This window comes from Elephantulus edwardii, unplaced genomic scaffold, assembly GCF_000299155.1.
Source record: "Elephantulus edwardii isolate Elephantulus edwardi_28Jun2011 unplaced genomic scaffold, EleEdw1.0 scaffold00062, whole genome shotgun sequence".
Classification (NCBI taxonomy): domain Eukaryota; kingdom Metazoa; phylum Chordata; class Mammalia; order Macroscelidea; family Macroscelididae; genus Elephantulus; species Elephantulus edwardii.
The window spans coordinates 207,690-225,959 of NW_006399812.1; the positions used below are offsets into that span (position 1 = coordinate 207,690).

The window sequence follows — 18,270 nt, forward strand, 5'->3', positions numbered from 1 at the left end:
CCTGTTCTTAGGATTTTTAAATTCAGGTGGAAAAGACTCAAGGTCATATTTTGGTTCTTGTGGACTTATTTTTATTTTCTTCAACTTCAATTTGAACTTGCACATGAGTAACTGATGGTATGTTCCACAGTCAGCATCTGGCTTGGGTTTGACTGCTGCTATTAAGCTTCTCCAATCTTTCTTTCCATAGATGTAGTCAATCTGATTCCTGTGAAGTCCATCATATGAAGTCAGTGTGTAGAGTTGCCATCTGTGTTTCTCTTATAAATAAAATTTTATTTTAATTGTGATTTTAATGAACATTTACAAAGAAGTTACATTTTCTTGTGTTTCTTAATAAAGATATTTGTGATTAATAAATCATTGAATGTGCAAAATTCTATCATTCAATCTCCAGCTTCATTTCTGTCACCAAATCTATTCCTTCCAACTACCATTCCCTGAACTTTGTTTCCAACTTTTTGCATTCCACTCAAAAAGATATTATTAATGCATCTTGACTACATGTCTGGTCAATTCAGACTGGAAAAAGTTAAATTCCTCAATTTCCTCCTCTTTGGCCTTAGCTGTTGGTGCTTATATTTCATTAGTTTCCCCTAAACATCAAGGTGCTCTAATTGTTCATGGCTGAAATTCTATGTGAATATTTTTATATCCTTTCTGAAGAAAGGCAGGTCTGCCAATCTGACTAGATTGCCATCCCACTGGAAGACCCCTTCCTTGATCTTAAACCATGCAGTGTTTCCTTAATCTGTTCAGACAATTGTTTCTTGGCCAAAGTATGACGGTTTACATGAGCACAATTAAGTATTCAGGAATTCCCATCATTTTTCACAGTGAGAACATACTCATTCATGAGTTATTTTAATCATTAACAGGTTCCTTGTTGTCACTCATCATTAAAAACTACTTGCTAAAGTAATATACAAATTTAAGGAAAATTCTGATAATTCTGATTTTAAAAAAAAACCCTAACCAGTAGTTTCTTACAGAAATAAACTAAATATATGATTCTTAAATATGCCATGCCCTCCTAATAAATAATGAACTAACAAAATTAGCAGCTCAAAAGAAACTGGTAATAATAAAAGTAAAACAAAATTTGCTGATATTTCAATTGCACCATGTAACTTCTATACATCTACACTTAAGAGCTGGCCCCATGTATGTCTCTCCATTCCTTTCAAGCCACTTTCTTCCTTTCACAATGATGTGTTTCCATTTGTTATAGGTTCAGATCTGCTGTTCACATAATCACTATGAGTCATAATTGACTTACTGGCACATCAGAACAACAACATAAAAAATTCAAACAATACTTTTTTCCTTTAAAACATTTTTACTATTTTCAAATTAGAAAAGTAATGTAAGTTGCTAATAACAATCAAAATAATATAAAGATGAAATGCCAGAAAATATCACAGCCTGTTAAAATAATATTGCCAATTACCATTTATTCAAGCATTCATACTTTTTTTATTCCTTTATATGGAATGCCTCACTTCCTCTGAGTTCTGTAAGTAGCTCTATGTGCACTTTTCCCTGATAGCTCCACACTGAATAAGAATTTCCTCTCTAAATACTATGGTTTAGTAGAACATTCATCCAAAATTATTTGCCTGTCAATAGTGGGAGGTCCTTAACAGTGGCCTGTACTTTTGAACATGATATTCTCAGTGGCAAGCACCATAAAAGGCATATAGTAAATGTAAATATAAATATGACCAACTGAATTATCACTTAAAAGAATCTGTTCGTTACTAAAAAATAAAAATAGTATTTAAAAGAATGTCATTAAAGTTCTAATTTAGCTGTATAAACAACTTTGAAATTCTTTACTGATACTGTGACAATGTGTTTTATAATTTTTCTGGCTAAAAGTAAATGCAAGTGACATGCTCAAAGGAAAAGCTGTGTTTGTGTTTTTAATCGTTGGGAACATAGTTATCACAAATTCATCTTTGGTTTTAAAATAATATCTAATGTTGGAAGACATAGCTTGATGTGATATTTCATAAAAACGTTCTCTAAAATTTTAGTAATTTACAGTTTTGTATAAGTTATTTTAACAGAATCTTCTAAAAATATATTACATACCATTTCGATTTCTTGATCTTTAGCAATTAGCTGTCTATTAAGAAGTTCTTTGCTTGAGTCAAGTTTAATACAGAGTTCCCTTGTGGAAGACAAATCTGCAAGAGCAGAAACTTTTTCAAACTGAACCTTCTGAAGCTCCTCTTCCATCTTTACAACAGACTTATGTAATGTAGAAATCTGGGACTTATATGACCTTTCTGCATTTAAGTGCTGCAAAAGCAAGATTGTTATTTTATATATGTATAAAACTTGAAAAAAAATATATGAAAAATAATGTGGGACAAGTTTTTTAATGATAGTGTATACTCAGTCTATAAAGATTTGTCGATGATACATGTGATAAGGATAGAAATAAAATACTCCAGGAAAGGCAAATCCAATCACCAAATTTTTATAAATTTGAGTAGGATAGCCAGCAGGTTATTCTTTTTAATATATTTAGGAAAAAATATATCAAACTTAAAAGTCTCCATCCTAAAGCTAGCTGAGATATACACATGATCTATTTTCCTGATCATATTTATGAAAATTTCAAATTCTATAAATCTTATTGTCAAAGGGAAAATATTATTCACTATTTAATTCACAAATTGTTTTTTAACTTTGTGGTATTTAGGTATATGTGCATATAAATTAATTTTTCATTCAAAAAATCATACACAAATAATTTTGTGTTAACACAAATAACCAACTTTGTGTTATTTGGGTGAAAACTTACATAAAGAAATTTGGGTTTTCATTCAACAATCCACATATATATTGTTCCATGACATCGTCATCTCCAACAACAGAACAGCACTGATTGTTCTCCCTCTGTTTCATTTCCATTCATGCTGCTCTCTTAGCCTTTCCTGCCTTCTCAACTTTATTCATGGGCAAAAGCTGCCCTTTGACAGGGTATGGTTGGTTGTTTTAAGGAATGCATACTTCTCTGGCGTTATTACTTATCTAAATGGGTCTGTCTATTGTTTAGCTGCAGGGAGTTCTAGAGGCCCAATGAGCAAGGAGTTGCACTGCCAACCCAAAGGGACTTATTTCTAATCTACCAGCTGTTCTATGGAAGAAAGAAGAGCAATCTTCCTCTCCTGCACTTTACAGTTTCTGATAACCTACTGGAAGGTCAGTATGAGTCAGTTCTGACTTGACAGTACACAACAGTAACTGTTTGACTGAAAGTTAAGCCACTTAAGCAATTTCAGTTCTAGGCTAAACAGTGACAAAAGGCCACAGTTTCAGAGGTTTCACCAAGGTACACAAGCCTATAATGTGTTCTTTTATTATTTTTCATTTTGTTCCAAATAATCTTCTAAATAGTACTAATTTTTATATAAATCATAATACAAAGCCTCATGATTCCCAAACGCTAATATCTTTAGAGAGAAAAGACTACAAATACACATAAATTAAGAATACATTTATATACATATATACATATTCCCATTATTAGGTGTCATATGTGGTTGTTGTTGTTGTTGTTATTAGGTTCCCTTGACTATGACCCATAGCAACCCTATGAAAAGCAAATAAAATTCATGGTGAGCCTATGAACAACTAAACAAATCACTGCCCAGGTGATCTGGGATAACAACCTCACAATATTTGTTGTTGGGCTCATTACTGTAACCACTATGCTAATATATCTTATTCAAATTCTCTCATTTTTGCTGATTCTCCCTATGTTTCACCAAGTTTATAATATCCTTTTTTGCTGTAATTCATCCAAGATAGATTTATACTTTCTTCTGGAAGTCCATGATATATGGTATAGATAGATAGATAGAAAGAAGATAGGTAGATAGATAGATAGATAGATATTTTTTAACATCATAATTGAAAGACATCAATTCTTCTTTGATTTTCCTTATTCCTTGTTCAGCTTTTGCATGTATGTAAGCTATTTGGAAATAGCATGACTTGGGTTAGGTTTACATTAGTCCTTGAAGTGATGTATTTGGTTTTTACACTTTGAAGTAGTTATTTGTAGTATACTTAGCCAATGCAATATGTCACACTTGTTTCTTAACTTCTGCTTCCATAGCTGTTGAGCTTTGGAACAAGACTAAGGAAGTCTTGGAAAAAGCCAGTTATTTCTCTATTTATCATAATGTTGCCTATTGGTCCAGTTGTGAAGATTTTTGTTTCATGTGGTGGTGCAATCCACACACAAGGCTGTAGTACTTGCTTTTGGTTTTTGCCTCCATTTTACATTTGAGTGAATGTTTACACATCATATTGCTACATAGCATTAATTACAATTAATAAAATTACTGTATCTTTAGCAAATCTTTATTATATATTGCTGCCTCCTTCACATAGTCTATTATATTTTGCTCACCTTTCCCTCCCTACTCATCCTTGTTAACACTCTAAAGTTGATCCTATCTTTGTGTAAATCTTTCCATAACTTCTTATAATAGTGATCTTATGCCATAATTGTACTCTTGTGACTTATGTATGTCACTCGGTATAATTTGTGCTAGATTCATGTGTATTGTACAGTATTTCATAAATTCTTGAGAGCTTGTTTGGAGGTTTTAGCAGGGGACCACAGCTACTCATATACCCTTGACCAAAGGATGGTCCTCCTCCTGTCAGGGATGGTTGTCCTCTTCAACCAATCACAATGTTTCAGGAAGGGCACACATGGAGTGGTGAGGAAGGAAAGAACGCTGGCCTAACCAGCCAGATCACCCCAGTCAACCCTGGTGATCAATAGGGTGACAGATATCACAGCCAGATCACCTTCACAGCCAGTACTTCACAAATTCTTGACGGTTTTTTAGTAATGTATAATACTTCATTGTATAGTTTCTTTAACCATTAGTTCACTAATTTACTCTGTATTGTTCCTAATTCTTTGATACTGTAAATAATGCTGAAATAAGCATAGGTGAAAGGCTGTGGTCTTTGATCTTCATCAATAAGTGCTTTATGTCATTTTCATTTATAGCAAGCAATATTTTTGCCATATGTCTAGAAAATGTTAATGACTATTCTTCCAATCCTGATGCTGTATTCTTCTTTAAATAGTTCGACTTCTCTGATTATGTCCCAACATACAGATTGAATAAGGATGTTGAAAGGATAAAGACATACACTCCTTTCCTGATTTTAAACTATACAGTTGTCCTTTTTTCCAGTGGGACCATTGCCCCTTGGGCTATGTGTAGTTTCTGCATGAGCATATAGTGTTCTGGTTAGAACACTTCTATTCTTTGAAATGTTACCCAGCATTTATTATGATGCACACAGTTGAATACTTTTTCAGAGTCAATAAAATATAAGTAAACATCTTTCTGATATTTTCTACTAAAATCCATTTGATGTTAGCAAGTATATCCACATACTCTTCAGAATTAGTAAGGATATTCCACATCCTCTTCAGAACCCAGCTTAAATTTCTGGAAGTTTCCTCTTGATGTATCACTGAACCATTTTTTAGTTAGCCTCAGCAAGATTTTATTTTTGTGTAAAGCTGATAAGATTGTTTTATAATTTCCACATTCTGTTAAGTAACCTTTCTTTTGAACAGGTATGTATGTAGTTCTCTTTCAGGTGATTAACAAGGTTTTGCCATTTCTACCTTTAGACAGTTGATCGTTTCTAGCACTGCATTCATTTGTTTAAACATCTCAGCTGGTGTTCCATCAGTTCTTAGAGCTTTGTTTTTTACCAATGCCTTTAGTACTGTTCACTCTTGCTCATATGCTATCTCCTGAAATAGTTGAACATCAATGAATTATCTTGGTATTCACTCACTCACTACTATGGAAGCAACTCATAAACAATTTTCCAGTAGATTTTCAAAGGCTGTAAATTATATAAGAGGATACTGCCAATCTTTCTTCCTCAGCCTCTGATGGTTTCAAATTAGCAGACAAATGTGCCATTATGGGTTAACATTAAGAGCACATTTCTGTTAAAATAAATTTTAAAAATATAAGTTAGCTAAAATTATGTAAGAAATATAAGTTTCCTGTTTTATAATGATTATATTTGCTAGGTTAAGTATGGCTAGAATGGTAGTTATATGGAATAAGATAAGAATGTGGTGTCACAATGTTAAAGATTATCAGATATATAGAATGAAGCTTAAGTTTAGAATGTTAGAAGTTAATAAGCAAGTGTATATTAGTGTTAAGAGTATATTGTAAAAATTTGGAATGAAGTTTATAAAGATAAGAATTGAAATGTTAGAAGTTAGCAAACAAGTATGTCAGATAAGTAAGTCTCAGAGGAGAACTTGCAGAATCCCTGCAGCTAGTGCATCAAGTCAAAAGACTTAATATGTTAATCATACGATGCTGTATCAGGTCCAGAGACTTAATCAGAAAATGCTACGTTACACCCAGAGGCCCAATGTGCTAATCTTAAAATGAAACATTCGGATTCTAGTTAGTTGCACCACTAAAAGAGATCTTGCAAGACAGCAACGTACTATTGTAGGGAATGAATATTCCAAAGGTGACTAGATGCACCTCAAAGTTGTTTACAACAGTGGATTCTTAGAAATTCTCACTGGGGGCACCTGGCTCTAAGAGACTTTAACACCAAGTACAGAATGTGGCATCTAATCTGGAAACTCAAGCTGAAAAAAAATCAGAGGCATTAGAAAAGACCAAGACACCTCACTCTCTGATATCTTTCCGCTCTCTACAGACCCTCTGCTAGGTTATACAATGAACTGTCTACTGGAGTGAGCATTCTACATGTTTGAATATTGGCTGAATTATTATTATTGTTGTTGAATAATTAGTTGGTAGACATAATTGCTTAGATATTAATACTTAATTGATTAATATTTAATTGCCTTTAATACCTTACCTTTTAGGTTGGTTTTTTTGTGAAATTATACATGGGCTTCATACCTCATGGCCCACAATAAAGTGTGTGATTTTCAATTTTAATACATTTTGCCAGTATTTTCTGTTTCCATCATAAGCTCATGCAATACAGTTAGAAACACCAATTTCTAAGGACTATGCAACAAGAGCTTTGTTCTTTTGGTACAATGACTATATTCCTTTCATCTTCTTTTGTTGTTTTCTGTGTAGCCTGAATTTTGCCAACAGAATCTGTCAATATTGCAACTCAAGGCTTGAATTTTTTTTCAATTCTTTCTGCTTATTAAAGGTCAAGTATGTCCCTTTTGTTCCTCTAGTCCCAAGTCTCTGCATATTACATTTTAGTCCTGTGATTTTAAAAGATCACTCTGAATGTTCCAGATTCTAATATGAGGATAAAATCAAACTAAGAGGAATGTGTGTGTATTTGTATACACACACTGAGTGCTGAGTATTCCATTAATGGCAAAAAAAAATAAAATATATATATACCTTGGAGAAATCAAGATTTCTGTAACCATGGAGGCAAAAATAACTAAGCTTCATCTCAGATACTTTGGGCATATTCTTAAAAAAGGCTATTCCTTGGAAAGATATCATGCTTGGAAAGGTAGACAGTAGGTGAAAGAGAGGAAGACCCTTAACAAGATGAATTGACACAATGACTGTAGCAATGGGCTCAAGTATGTCAGAAATTATGAGGCAGGCACAGGATAGGACAGGGTGTTCAGAGCTGTTGTTAATAGGATCGTTATGAGTCATACTCAACAGTACTTAACAACAACAATATGTGTGTGTATATACAAACATATACATATAGAGCCAAGGTACCATCCAAGTACAGAAATTGGACATCTTGCTCCTAAGTGGAAATTTCCACAAAATGGTAGACTAGGCATATGGCACTTCAAAATCTGCATTCAAGATACCAGAAAAAAAGGATAGCAGATGGGACAACAATCTGTCAAAACACAGTTTATAAAGAGAAGATGAGGAAGCACTTCAAACACTGAAGAAAGAGACTGAACTGAAACATCAAGGAAGGAGAAGAACAGAACACAGAAGTGTCAACAGCACAAGACAGTCATCTTGAATATCTATTCATGTGGCCTAAGAAGCCAGGAGGGCAGCAGCAGCAGGAGTGGCTTCCACTCAGCTGAAAAGGCCCAATCCCCCTTTGCCCCCATGCTCACCTCACTTCACTACTCTGTTGTTGGTGGGTAGTTCTATCCCCATTACCCCTCACTCTCAACAGCTCTGTTTCATACCACAGTCTTGCCATCCTGTTTCTGGAGCTGGATGCTCTCAGAGCATTCTTCCCAGGGGCTGCTCACTAGTATTCCTGGCCTGCAATCAGTCCCCAGATTAGATGAGCCACCTTTTTTGGCCAGAAGGTACCCATCCCTTAGAATGGCAAAGACATCATCTAGCCCAGACTTCTTTGAGATCAACAGAAACCCCACTGCAGGTAGGGCGCTACCTTGTGACAAATCTTCACCACACTCTTTCCATACCATGCGTTTTACATTTGTGTGCTTCCTTGTTTTATGGTTTGCTTTTATGGGTATAACACTGTCAGTTTACTGTATTAGGGGTATGAGTAATATATTGCTGCTTATTTCAACCTGTATGCAGAACAAATCTTTCAAGAGACTGGACTACATGAGAAAGAAATAGCCCATCAGGATTAGAAGAAGACTCAACAACATACCTTATGCAGATAACACAACCTTGCTAGCTGAAAGTTTGGAGGACTTGAAACACTTGCTGTAGAAGATCAAAGACTACAGCCATCAATATAAAGTACATCTCATTATCAAGAAAAAAATCCTCACCACGAGAGCAACAAGCAACATTATGATAGATGGAGAAAAGAAGTTGTCAACAATTTCATTTTACTTGAAACCACAATAAGCATCCATAATAACAGCAGTCAAGAATTCAAGATAGTTATATCAGGAAGATCTGCTATCCAGGACTTCACAAAGAGCTACATAAGAATGATGACTAAGGTGCACCTGATTCAAATCGTAGCCTTTACAATTACTTCTATGTGTGTGAAAGACAAGGAGTAAGGATGACAGAAGGAGAATCAATGCCTTTGAGTTGTGGTGTTGGAAAAGAGTACTGATTATCCCATGGATTGTGAAAAGAACAAAAAGAAGACAATAGTATCAGGAAATAGTGGTGGTCAACTGTGTGTGTGTGTGTGTGTGTGTGTGTGTGTGAGTGTGAGAGAGAGAGAGAGAGAGAGAGAGAGAGAGAAAGGGCTGTAAAATACATATATATATATATTTGGTAAGAAGGTATGATCATTGCTTAGGAAGAGGATTAGAGAGTTAACACTCAAACTTAGAAAAGGTGTGTGTGTGTCTGTGTGTGTGTGTGTGTGTGTTCACACATGTGTCTCAAAGAAAAAAAGCCAGGAAACACACACATGCATTAGGTAAGAAGGTGCCGGATCTACTACTCATGTCATCTAGTGGAAACTGACTCACAGTTGACCCTCCAGTGAGTTTGCAAAGACTATAAACTGCATGAGAGAATGCCCTTCTTTCTCTCATGAAGCAGGTGGTGGATTCCAACTGCCCACCTTGGAGTTGGCAGTACAACTCTATAACTACTAGGCCACTAAAGCGCTCTTGTGTTGTGATCAGTTTTTTAAATATTCTTCATCTATCTACTGTTTTGAAGGAAGATAAGCAACCAATACTAAACTTTGTTAACTATGGCTATTACAATTTTAACTCCTAAAAGGTGCAGAATGTATAACTTTAAAGTCAGTAGTTATTGAAAGGATTCAGGCCTTTTGTTCATAGGGTCGCTATGAGTCATGCTCAACTTGAAAGCAATCAGCAACAACTATATATATATATATATCTCAGCTATTTTACCAGACAGAACCATCAGAAAAGATAGCAAAGAAGACATTTCCTAAGGTCAGCATAAATTTCAAACACCTCAAAAATAATCTATGTAAAGAAGCTGGAGCCTATATTTAATTTGATTCGTCTGTGAAGCAATTTCTGTACAGGGCATTGCTGAAAAAAAACAGAGTAATAAGATAGCAATTGTTTTTGTTGTTGTTGTTGTTGTTGCTAGGTACCATCGAATCAGAACCAACTGATAGCTGACCCTCTAATGGCAGAGAGGCACTAAACTGCATCTTTCTTCTTCAAAGCAGTTGGTAGATTTGAACCACGTGCCTTTGGGCTGGCAGAACAGCTCCTTATCATTATTGTTGTTAGGTGCCATCAAACTGAGTACAACTCACAGCAACCCTATGAACAGCAGACTTAAAACCTGTCCTATCCTGTGCCATCCTATGTCAATCCATCTCGTTGAGGGTCTTCCTCTCTTTTGCTGACCTCCATCCTTCAAGCATGATGCCCTTTTCCAAAGAACAGTCTCTCTAGCAGTATATCCAAACTACAAAAAATGGAGCTTCATCATCTTTGCCTCCAAGGAGCACTCTGGCTGCACTCTTTCCAAGATCTATCTGTTTATTCTTTTGGAAGTCCACAGAATACTCAGTACTCTTAGCCAGCACCACAACTCAAAGGCATCAATTCTTCTGTCATCCTTATTCACTGTCTCTAGCTCACAAATGCATAGCAAGTGACTGAAAGATCATAGGCTGAATCAGGCACATCTTAGTCTTCAAGCTGACAGTATTGCTCACCAGCAGAGTTTAATGACGAGGTATGGTCATGGAATAGTCAAAGACAGCCTTGTCAAAACCATGAACATTATAATGTGATTGAGCACGTGTCAGTCTGTAAAGCAGTACAAGAAGCTTTACAAAACCAAAAACAACAGAAATGTCTATTAAGAGGTGAGTAAATATCCTGTAATACAATTACACAAAAGAATATTACTCAACAATACAGAGGAATAAAGTACCAACTAATAGATGCAATAACATGGATGAATGTAAAAAAACCATGCTGTGTAAAACATGCTAACCCATTAGTAACACTTATCTGACAGCAGGAAGGCTTCAAAGAACGTGAGGGCATGAGGAAGATGTTCTACATGTTAATTGTGGTGGTTATTATACAAGTGCAATCATCTGTCAAAACTCATTCAGTTTACACTTAGAATAAATGCTTTCATACTTAAATTATACTTCCAAAGAGTTAAGAAGTTAGATATACCAGCAATTTGTGAACAATAGTTTAATTATCTGAAACAAATATTATTATTAATTATATAAATGAGTCATTACACTATGATAAAAGAAATGTGTTACCACAAATATTTTAACCAGAAATACCTGTAAATACTGTAAATACTGAACTTGTCTAAACCTGATAGTATCAAAAAGAAAGCAAACATTATTAATAATTACAGAGGCACATTTTAAGTAACTAAAAGAGTAAGAATACAAATTTAGTATAGATTTCTTTATTCTTAAAAGGACTGATGAAAATTAACAATATACTGTTAAGTAAATACACATGCTTTCAAGTTTATGTAGATTATCAAATATTGATTATTTGGTATCACCTACAAAGTAAGAAGAGTAGGAAGAATTAATAACACACAAGCCATTTTATCTCATCACAATATTAAATCAAGGAAAAAAATAGAGTAAGAACCTCAAATCCCCTAGACAGCAGACATTTAAAATAAATCCCCAAAACCAAAAAAGAAATCATAATTAGATGATATATAAAACTGAATGGCAATGAAAGCATTGTCTCAAAATTTGTAAATACAGTCAAGAAGAAATTTAGAATAAATCCTTAGAAAGGATTTGTAATATTAAATACATATAAAATAATAAAGATGAAAAGTAATGGACTATGGCAAGTTGATTTTAAAATTAATGTGAAAAAGTTTTATAAGGTTTAAGTATGGCAAAATAATTACAGAGAATGTTAATCCTCTCAAATACCAAGAATTAGTGTAAAACTAGTTGAGAAAAAGAAACCAATGGAGCACAATTATGGGAACTGCTTTATTGATTTTTTTAAAGTTGTTATTGTTATGTGCCATTGAGTCATCTGCAAAATATAGAGACCCTATGTAGAACAGCCCTAAACCCTGCTCTATTCTGTGCCAAATGTATTACCTCTGATACACCTACCTCCATTACCCCAGTGACTGAATCAACCCATTTCATCGAGGGTCTTCCTCTCTTGAGCTGTCCCTCAACCTCCCAAGTTTGACATTCTTCTCCAAGGACTGATCCCTCCTTGCAATATGTCCAAAGTAGGTTAGATGAAGCTTCAGAATCCTTGCCTCCAAGAAGCAGCTTGGTTTCACCCTCTCTATGACCTGTTTATTCTCTTAGTAGTCCATAATATATTCAATACTCTTCTCTAGCACAACAGCTCAAAGGCATCAATTCTCCTTCTATCAATCCTAGTCATTGTCCAGCTCTTTGATGCCTATCAAGCAATTGCATAGACTGTGGCCTGGACCATGCACACAGTGTCTCCAGACTGACATCGTTGCTCTTCAATACCTTGGAGAGGGCTCTGACAGCTGACTTTCCCAATGCAACTTGCCTTTTAATTACCTGGCTGGAAAAAATCAAGTGTTGATTGTGGAGCCAAGCAACTAAAACTGTTAACAATTTCAGTCTCCTCACAATCTATCATGATACTGCCAATTGCCAGGGGTGAGAATCTTTGTTTTCTTGATGTTGGGCTTCAATCCATATTGAAGGCTGCAATCCTTGACCTTCTGCAGCAAGCGCTTCAGGTCCTCTTCAGTTTCAGCAAGCAGGGTTGTGTCATCTGTATAACACAAACTGTTGATGAGTCTTCCTCCAATCTTGATGCCACATTTCTCCTCTTAGAGCCCAGCCTCCCAGATAATCTGTTCTGCATATAGGCTGAAAAGGTATAAAGATAGGATAAATCTCTGGCGTACACCCTTCCCAAATCTGAACCATTCAAATGTTTCTCTGCTCTGTTCTGACAATTGCCTCCTGGTCCAAGTATAGGTTTCGCATAAGCTTGATCAAGTTTTCTGGGATTCCCATTCTTCTCAGAGTTAGCCACAGTTAGTTGTGGTCCACACAGTCAATAGTCAATGAAACACAGATGGACAGTCCTCTGGTACTCCCTGCTTTCAGCCAAGATCCATCTAACATTAACTACAATATCCCTAGTACTATGGCCTCTTCTAAACCCAGCCTGCACATCCATTTAGTAAGTCTCTGTTGATGTGCTGTTTCAGTAGTTGTTGGATAATTTTCAGCAGAATCTTGCTTGCATGTAATATAACATTGTTCGCTAATTTCCTTACTCTGTTGGATCAGCTTTTTTTGGAATGGGAACAAATATAGATCTCTTTCAGTCAGTTGACCAGGTGGTTGTCCTCCAGATTTCTTGGCACAACTTGGTGAGCACATCCAGAGCAGCATCTGTTTGCTGAAATATGTCAACTGGTTAATTCCTAGGGTGGTGTTTTTTTGCCAATTCTTTCAGAACAGCTTGAACTTCTTCCCTCATTGCCACAGTCTCTAACTCATATGTTGTTTCATGAAATTTTTCTGTGTCCATCAATTCTTTTTGGTACAATGACTCTCTATACTCTTTCCATCTTCTTTTAATGCATCCTGGATAGATTTATAATTCATTGAAGAAACAATGATAAATATGCATCATAAAAATTCTACCCCTAATTCAAGTAATACAAAAGTATCATTCTCAAGAACAGTAAAGACCTAAATACTAAGGATAAAATTCCTTATTTAGAGGAAAATATCTTTCATACTTTCAGAGAATAGTGTAGCTTAAAGAAAGCACAAAGAATAAACCATATAGAAAAAGACTGATAATAAATCTGATTATATTAAAGTTAAAAGCTTTTGTTTGTACCACAAAGCAAAAATTAAGCCAAATGCAAGAAGATAATTATCATGTCAATTAAAAATATTATCAAGAATATAGAGAGAATTCCTATAAATCAATAAAGAAATCTAAAATTAAAAATAGACACAGTTAACAACCACAACAAAATTTATATAAGAGGAATCCTAATGGACAAGAAACAGAAAAAGATAGTCAATTTAACTAGTAATCAGATAAACAAATTAAATAAGAAGTATGGAGGAAATAAGAAAAGTCTGATGATAACAAATATTGGTGAACAGTTGAGAAATTATAACTGTCACTACTAGTGGTAGAGTAAATCTGTATAACTACTTTAAAGAGTAATTTAGCAATAGTGAGAAATCATAACTGCACAAACTTCCAGTCATACAGAAAACATATATATAAACAGAAATGTGTGTCTGTTGAAGCATCTTATTGCAGAAAAAATTTACATTTTCATTAACATGATAATTAATAGTTATACAATTAATGTATTCAGCTGTTAAAATACATGTTATAGTATTTCATGTATCAAAATGATAATATTTAGCCTAAAAGACAATTTGTAAATAAGTGTAAATAGTATATTATCACTTAAGTAAAGAAATAGTAGACAAACATCACTGTACATCATTTAATGGATGGTCATTATTTGTTGCTAGGTGGCACTGGGTCACCTCTAATGCACAGAGCCACTCTACCACTATGTAGAACAGATTGAAACCTTGCCTATTCAACACCATCTTATAATCTCTGCCATGTTTGAGCCTATTGTTGTAGTCACTGTATCACCTCATTTCATTCTATATGTAAAAAGGATAAGCATATGCAAAAGAGTTATATGCACCAACTACTAAGAAGCCAGGAAATTAAGAGATGAATTGCACTTGGAAAGTGTGCTATCAGAGACCTCTCCAAAGTACTGAAGAGCAACAATGTCAGTCTGGAGACTAAGGTGTGCCTGATACAGGCCATGGTCTTTCCCATTACTTGCTATGCATCAGAGAGCTAGATAATGACTAGGGATCATAGAAGGAGAGTTGATGCCTTTGAGCTGTGGTGCTGGAAAAGAGTACTAAAAATACTATGGACTGCTAGGAGAACAAACAAGTTTGTCCTGGAGAGGGTGAACACAGGTTGCTCCTTGGAGGCAAGGATTCTGAAGCTTTGTCTGACATACTTTGGACATGTTGCAAGGAGGGACTGGTCCATGGAGAGGGATGTCATTCTTGGGAGGGTGAAGGGACAATGCAGGAGAGGAAGACCCTAGACAAGATGGATTGATTCAGTCACTGGGGTAAGAGGATAGGTGTGTCAGAGACAATAAGAATGGCACAGGATAGAGCAGGATTTAGGGCTGTTTTTCAAAGGGTCACTATCATTCACAAGCGACTCAACAGCCCGTAACAACAACAATAAAGAAAAGTAGCTCTGGTAGCCCAGTGACAAGAAGATACACTGCCAACCTTTAGGCAAGAAGTTCAAATCCACAAGCTGCTCTGCAGGAGAAAGATGGCCAATCTTCTCCCACATGATTTACTGCCTCTGAAAAGCCCCTGCAGCTTCAGCTATGAGTCAGTTCCAATTCAAAGGCACTTACCAACAACAACTAGGAAGGAAAGACTAAAAGGGTTGAAGAGTTGTACATATATTTCTATTTCTTGAAATAAAGAAATAATTGAAACAAATATGTTAGCATCCTTGATTCTGGGGAGTAGGCATGTGAGTCTATGTTTATGTGTGTTTTTGTAGTTATAAATTCTTAAATATGCTAATGATTATTCGAGTTGTAGGGTAGATTAGTTATAAATTTTTAAACATGCTAATGATTATTCGAGTTGTAGGGTAGATAAAAGAATGAAGAGAAACAGAGTAGAAATAAGTGCTTATTTATATATTTAATTTACTGAAAATCAAACCATTACACAGTTAATTTCTGGAAATTCTTTGAAAGGTACCTGTATATGTTCTAACACTTACTTGCTCAACTTCTCTATTGAGTGCATCTACTTTTTCTTTCAATCTGTTATTCTCTGCCTCTGCAGTGATGAGTTCCAATTTGAGGGTGTTGTTGTCTGCCTCTGCTTGACGGGCCTTATTTTCCCAGTTTTCAGCATCTTCATTGGCTTTTCGTAGTTGGTCCATCATTTGTCGATTCTCAGATTCCTATAAGAGCAAATCTTAGGTATCAGTCTAAAAATGTCAAACATGTTAACTAATAAAACATTTTTTTCCAGATCATTGGGAATGTACTTGCCATTAGGACTAGTTGTAGCATAATCTTGAGGAAACCAATCTATATTATTATTTTTTTAATTATTTTATATGGGTTTTACTTTAAAAATTTGTATACAAGGGGAGCTCTGGTGGCCTAGTGGCAAGGAGCTGCAACTACAATCCCAGAGGCTCATGGTTCAAATCCACCAGATGCTCTGCCGGGGAAGGAGGGGCAGTCTCCTTCTGTACCAGTCAGATCTGATTTGACGGTACACTCACACAAAAATAATAAAATAAAATTAAAAAATTCGTATACATTGTTTTTCACACCGGGTATTTCCCATTTCTTTCACCCCACCCCTCCTTCCACCTATAAAATAGTGTGGCCTAATGATTAACATCCGCAGCCCCCAGCCCATCCTCAGCCCGCTGCTCCCACCTCCCACCCCCTTGGATCCTCATAATTAATCCACAATAACAGTATTATATAATATTTTTCCCTATGAAACTGAGTTTATTCCCTTGGCAAAATGCTCTCCATTCCCTCCCAAGTTAGGTAGTAATTTACAAAATCATTGCTCCTGTGTGCTGCATAGTCTTCCATAATGTGAATATACCATAGTATCTCCATCCATTTGATTACAGTTGGACATCTGAGCTCTTTCCATGTTCTTGCAATGGTGAATAACAATGCTATGAACATTGGTGTTCAAGTCTCCATTTGTGCCTTAGTTCTCGTTTTCTCAAGGTTTATTCAAAGCAGTAGAATAACTGGGTCATATGGAATGTCTATGTTCAGCTTTTTGAGGAAGCAATACATCAACAATGTATAAGAGTTCCTACATCCTCTCCAACATTTATTACCTGCTCTCCTGTTAAATATTGCCACTGCTACTGGAATGAGATAGTATCTCACTGTGGTTTTGATTTGCATCTTTCTTATTGCCAATAACTTGGAGTATTTCTTCATGTGTCTGTTGGCCATCCAAATATCTTCCTCTGTGAAAATTATTTCCATGTTTTTGTGTAATTGGATTATCAGCCTTTTTCTTATAGAGGCCCAGGAGTATTCTGTAAACTTTTTATTCTTAATCTAGAAAGCTGATCATCTAGTAACTAACAAAGTGGAAAGGGATCAGGGATCTGTGCTGGCTCAAGTCACACTCATGTAGTTAATTACTCTTATCTTCAGGTCATAGGCAAACAGGTTCTTAAATCTGCTATTGTCCAAACAGGAAGCAGTAAAAGAATCTTTCACTGCTTCCTTTTCCCATGTCTGTTTACTGACTATTCTGCTTTCTGAGCTCACCTCTTCTATCTGTATATAACTTTGTTCCTGGTTGCTTTTCTATGTTTTATTGGCTACAGAACTTCTTTTTTGCTGTTTGAAGCATTAACTTCTTTTTTTTTTTTTTTTAAGCGTTAACTTCTGATCATTTTCTTGGTTTGGCACATTATCTCTAGTTTTTCTGCCTTTCATTTCTAATGCCAATCTTAATTACCTTGATCTTGATTGCTGTATGATTTATTTCTATCCACTTTTCTAATATCTTTTCTGTAATTGCACAGGAGTGAAACATCAATCCTATGCCAATAAAAAATATTCATATGCATACATTCATGCCTAGTGGTAAGAAACTGCGCTGCAGTCCCAAAGGCACGCTGCTTGAAGCCATCAGCTGCTCTGCAGAAGGATGAACCATCTTCTGCCATGCAATTGACTGTCTCTGAAAACTCACTGGAGAGTCAGCTATAGGTCAGTTCCTCCTCAACAGCACACAACAACCACAACACATTCATGCATATATTGGGCATTGGGCATTAATATAGCTAGCACCAGAATTGTTTAAATTTTAAAAATGCCCGTAATGTAAATAGTCCAAATGTCCAACGACAATAGAATGAATTAAAAAACTATGGTATATTCACACAATGGAATGCCACGCAGCACACAGGAGCAATGATTTTGTAAATCTACTACCTAACTTGGGAGGGACTGGAGAGAATTATGCTGAGGGAACTAAGATATTTCCATAAGGACAAATATTGTCCTTAAACCCAGTATAGTAGAATGAGTGTGAGGATCCAAGGGGGAGAAGGGTGGGAGCAGAGGGGTGAGGATGGGCAAGGGGTGGGGAGTGGTTAATTATAGGATCTCACAATTTGATAGGGGGATGGAATGGAACAATAAAGGAAATAGGAAAGATCCAGTGTGGAAAGCAATGTACACAAACACTGTAAATAAACCTGTATTCTGGGAATATATACCCAGAAAAGAC

At 35.6% G+C, this 18,270-nt stretch overlaps 1 protein-coding gene across 1 annotated transcript in view; it reads right to left on the reverse strand.

Moving 5' to 3' along the window:
- Window positions 1-18,270, reverse strand: part of TSGA10 (testis specific, 10) — a 109,572-nt gene that overhangs the window by 29,737 nt on the left and 61,565 nt on the right. The window contains exons 11-12 of the mRNA XM_006887788.1: window positions 15,755-15,940; window positions 2,098-2,307 (exon numbers count right to left, since the gene is read on the reverse strand). Coding sequence (XP_006887850.1) covers window positions 2,098-2,307; window positions 15,755-15,940 — 396 coding nt within the window. The remainder of the gene's footprint in view (window positions 1-2,097; window positions 2,308-15,754; window positions 15,941-18,270) is intronic.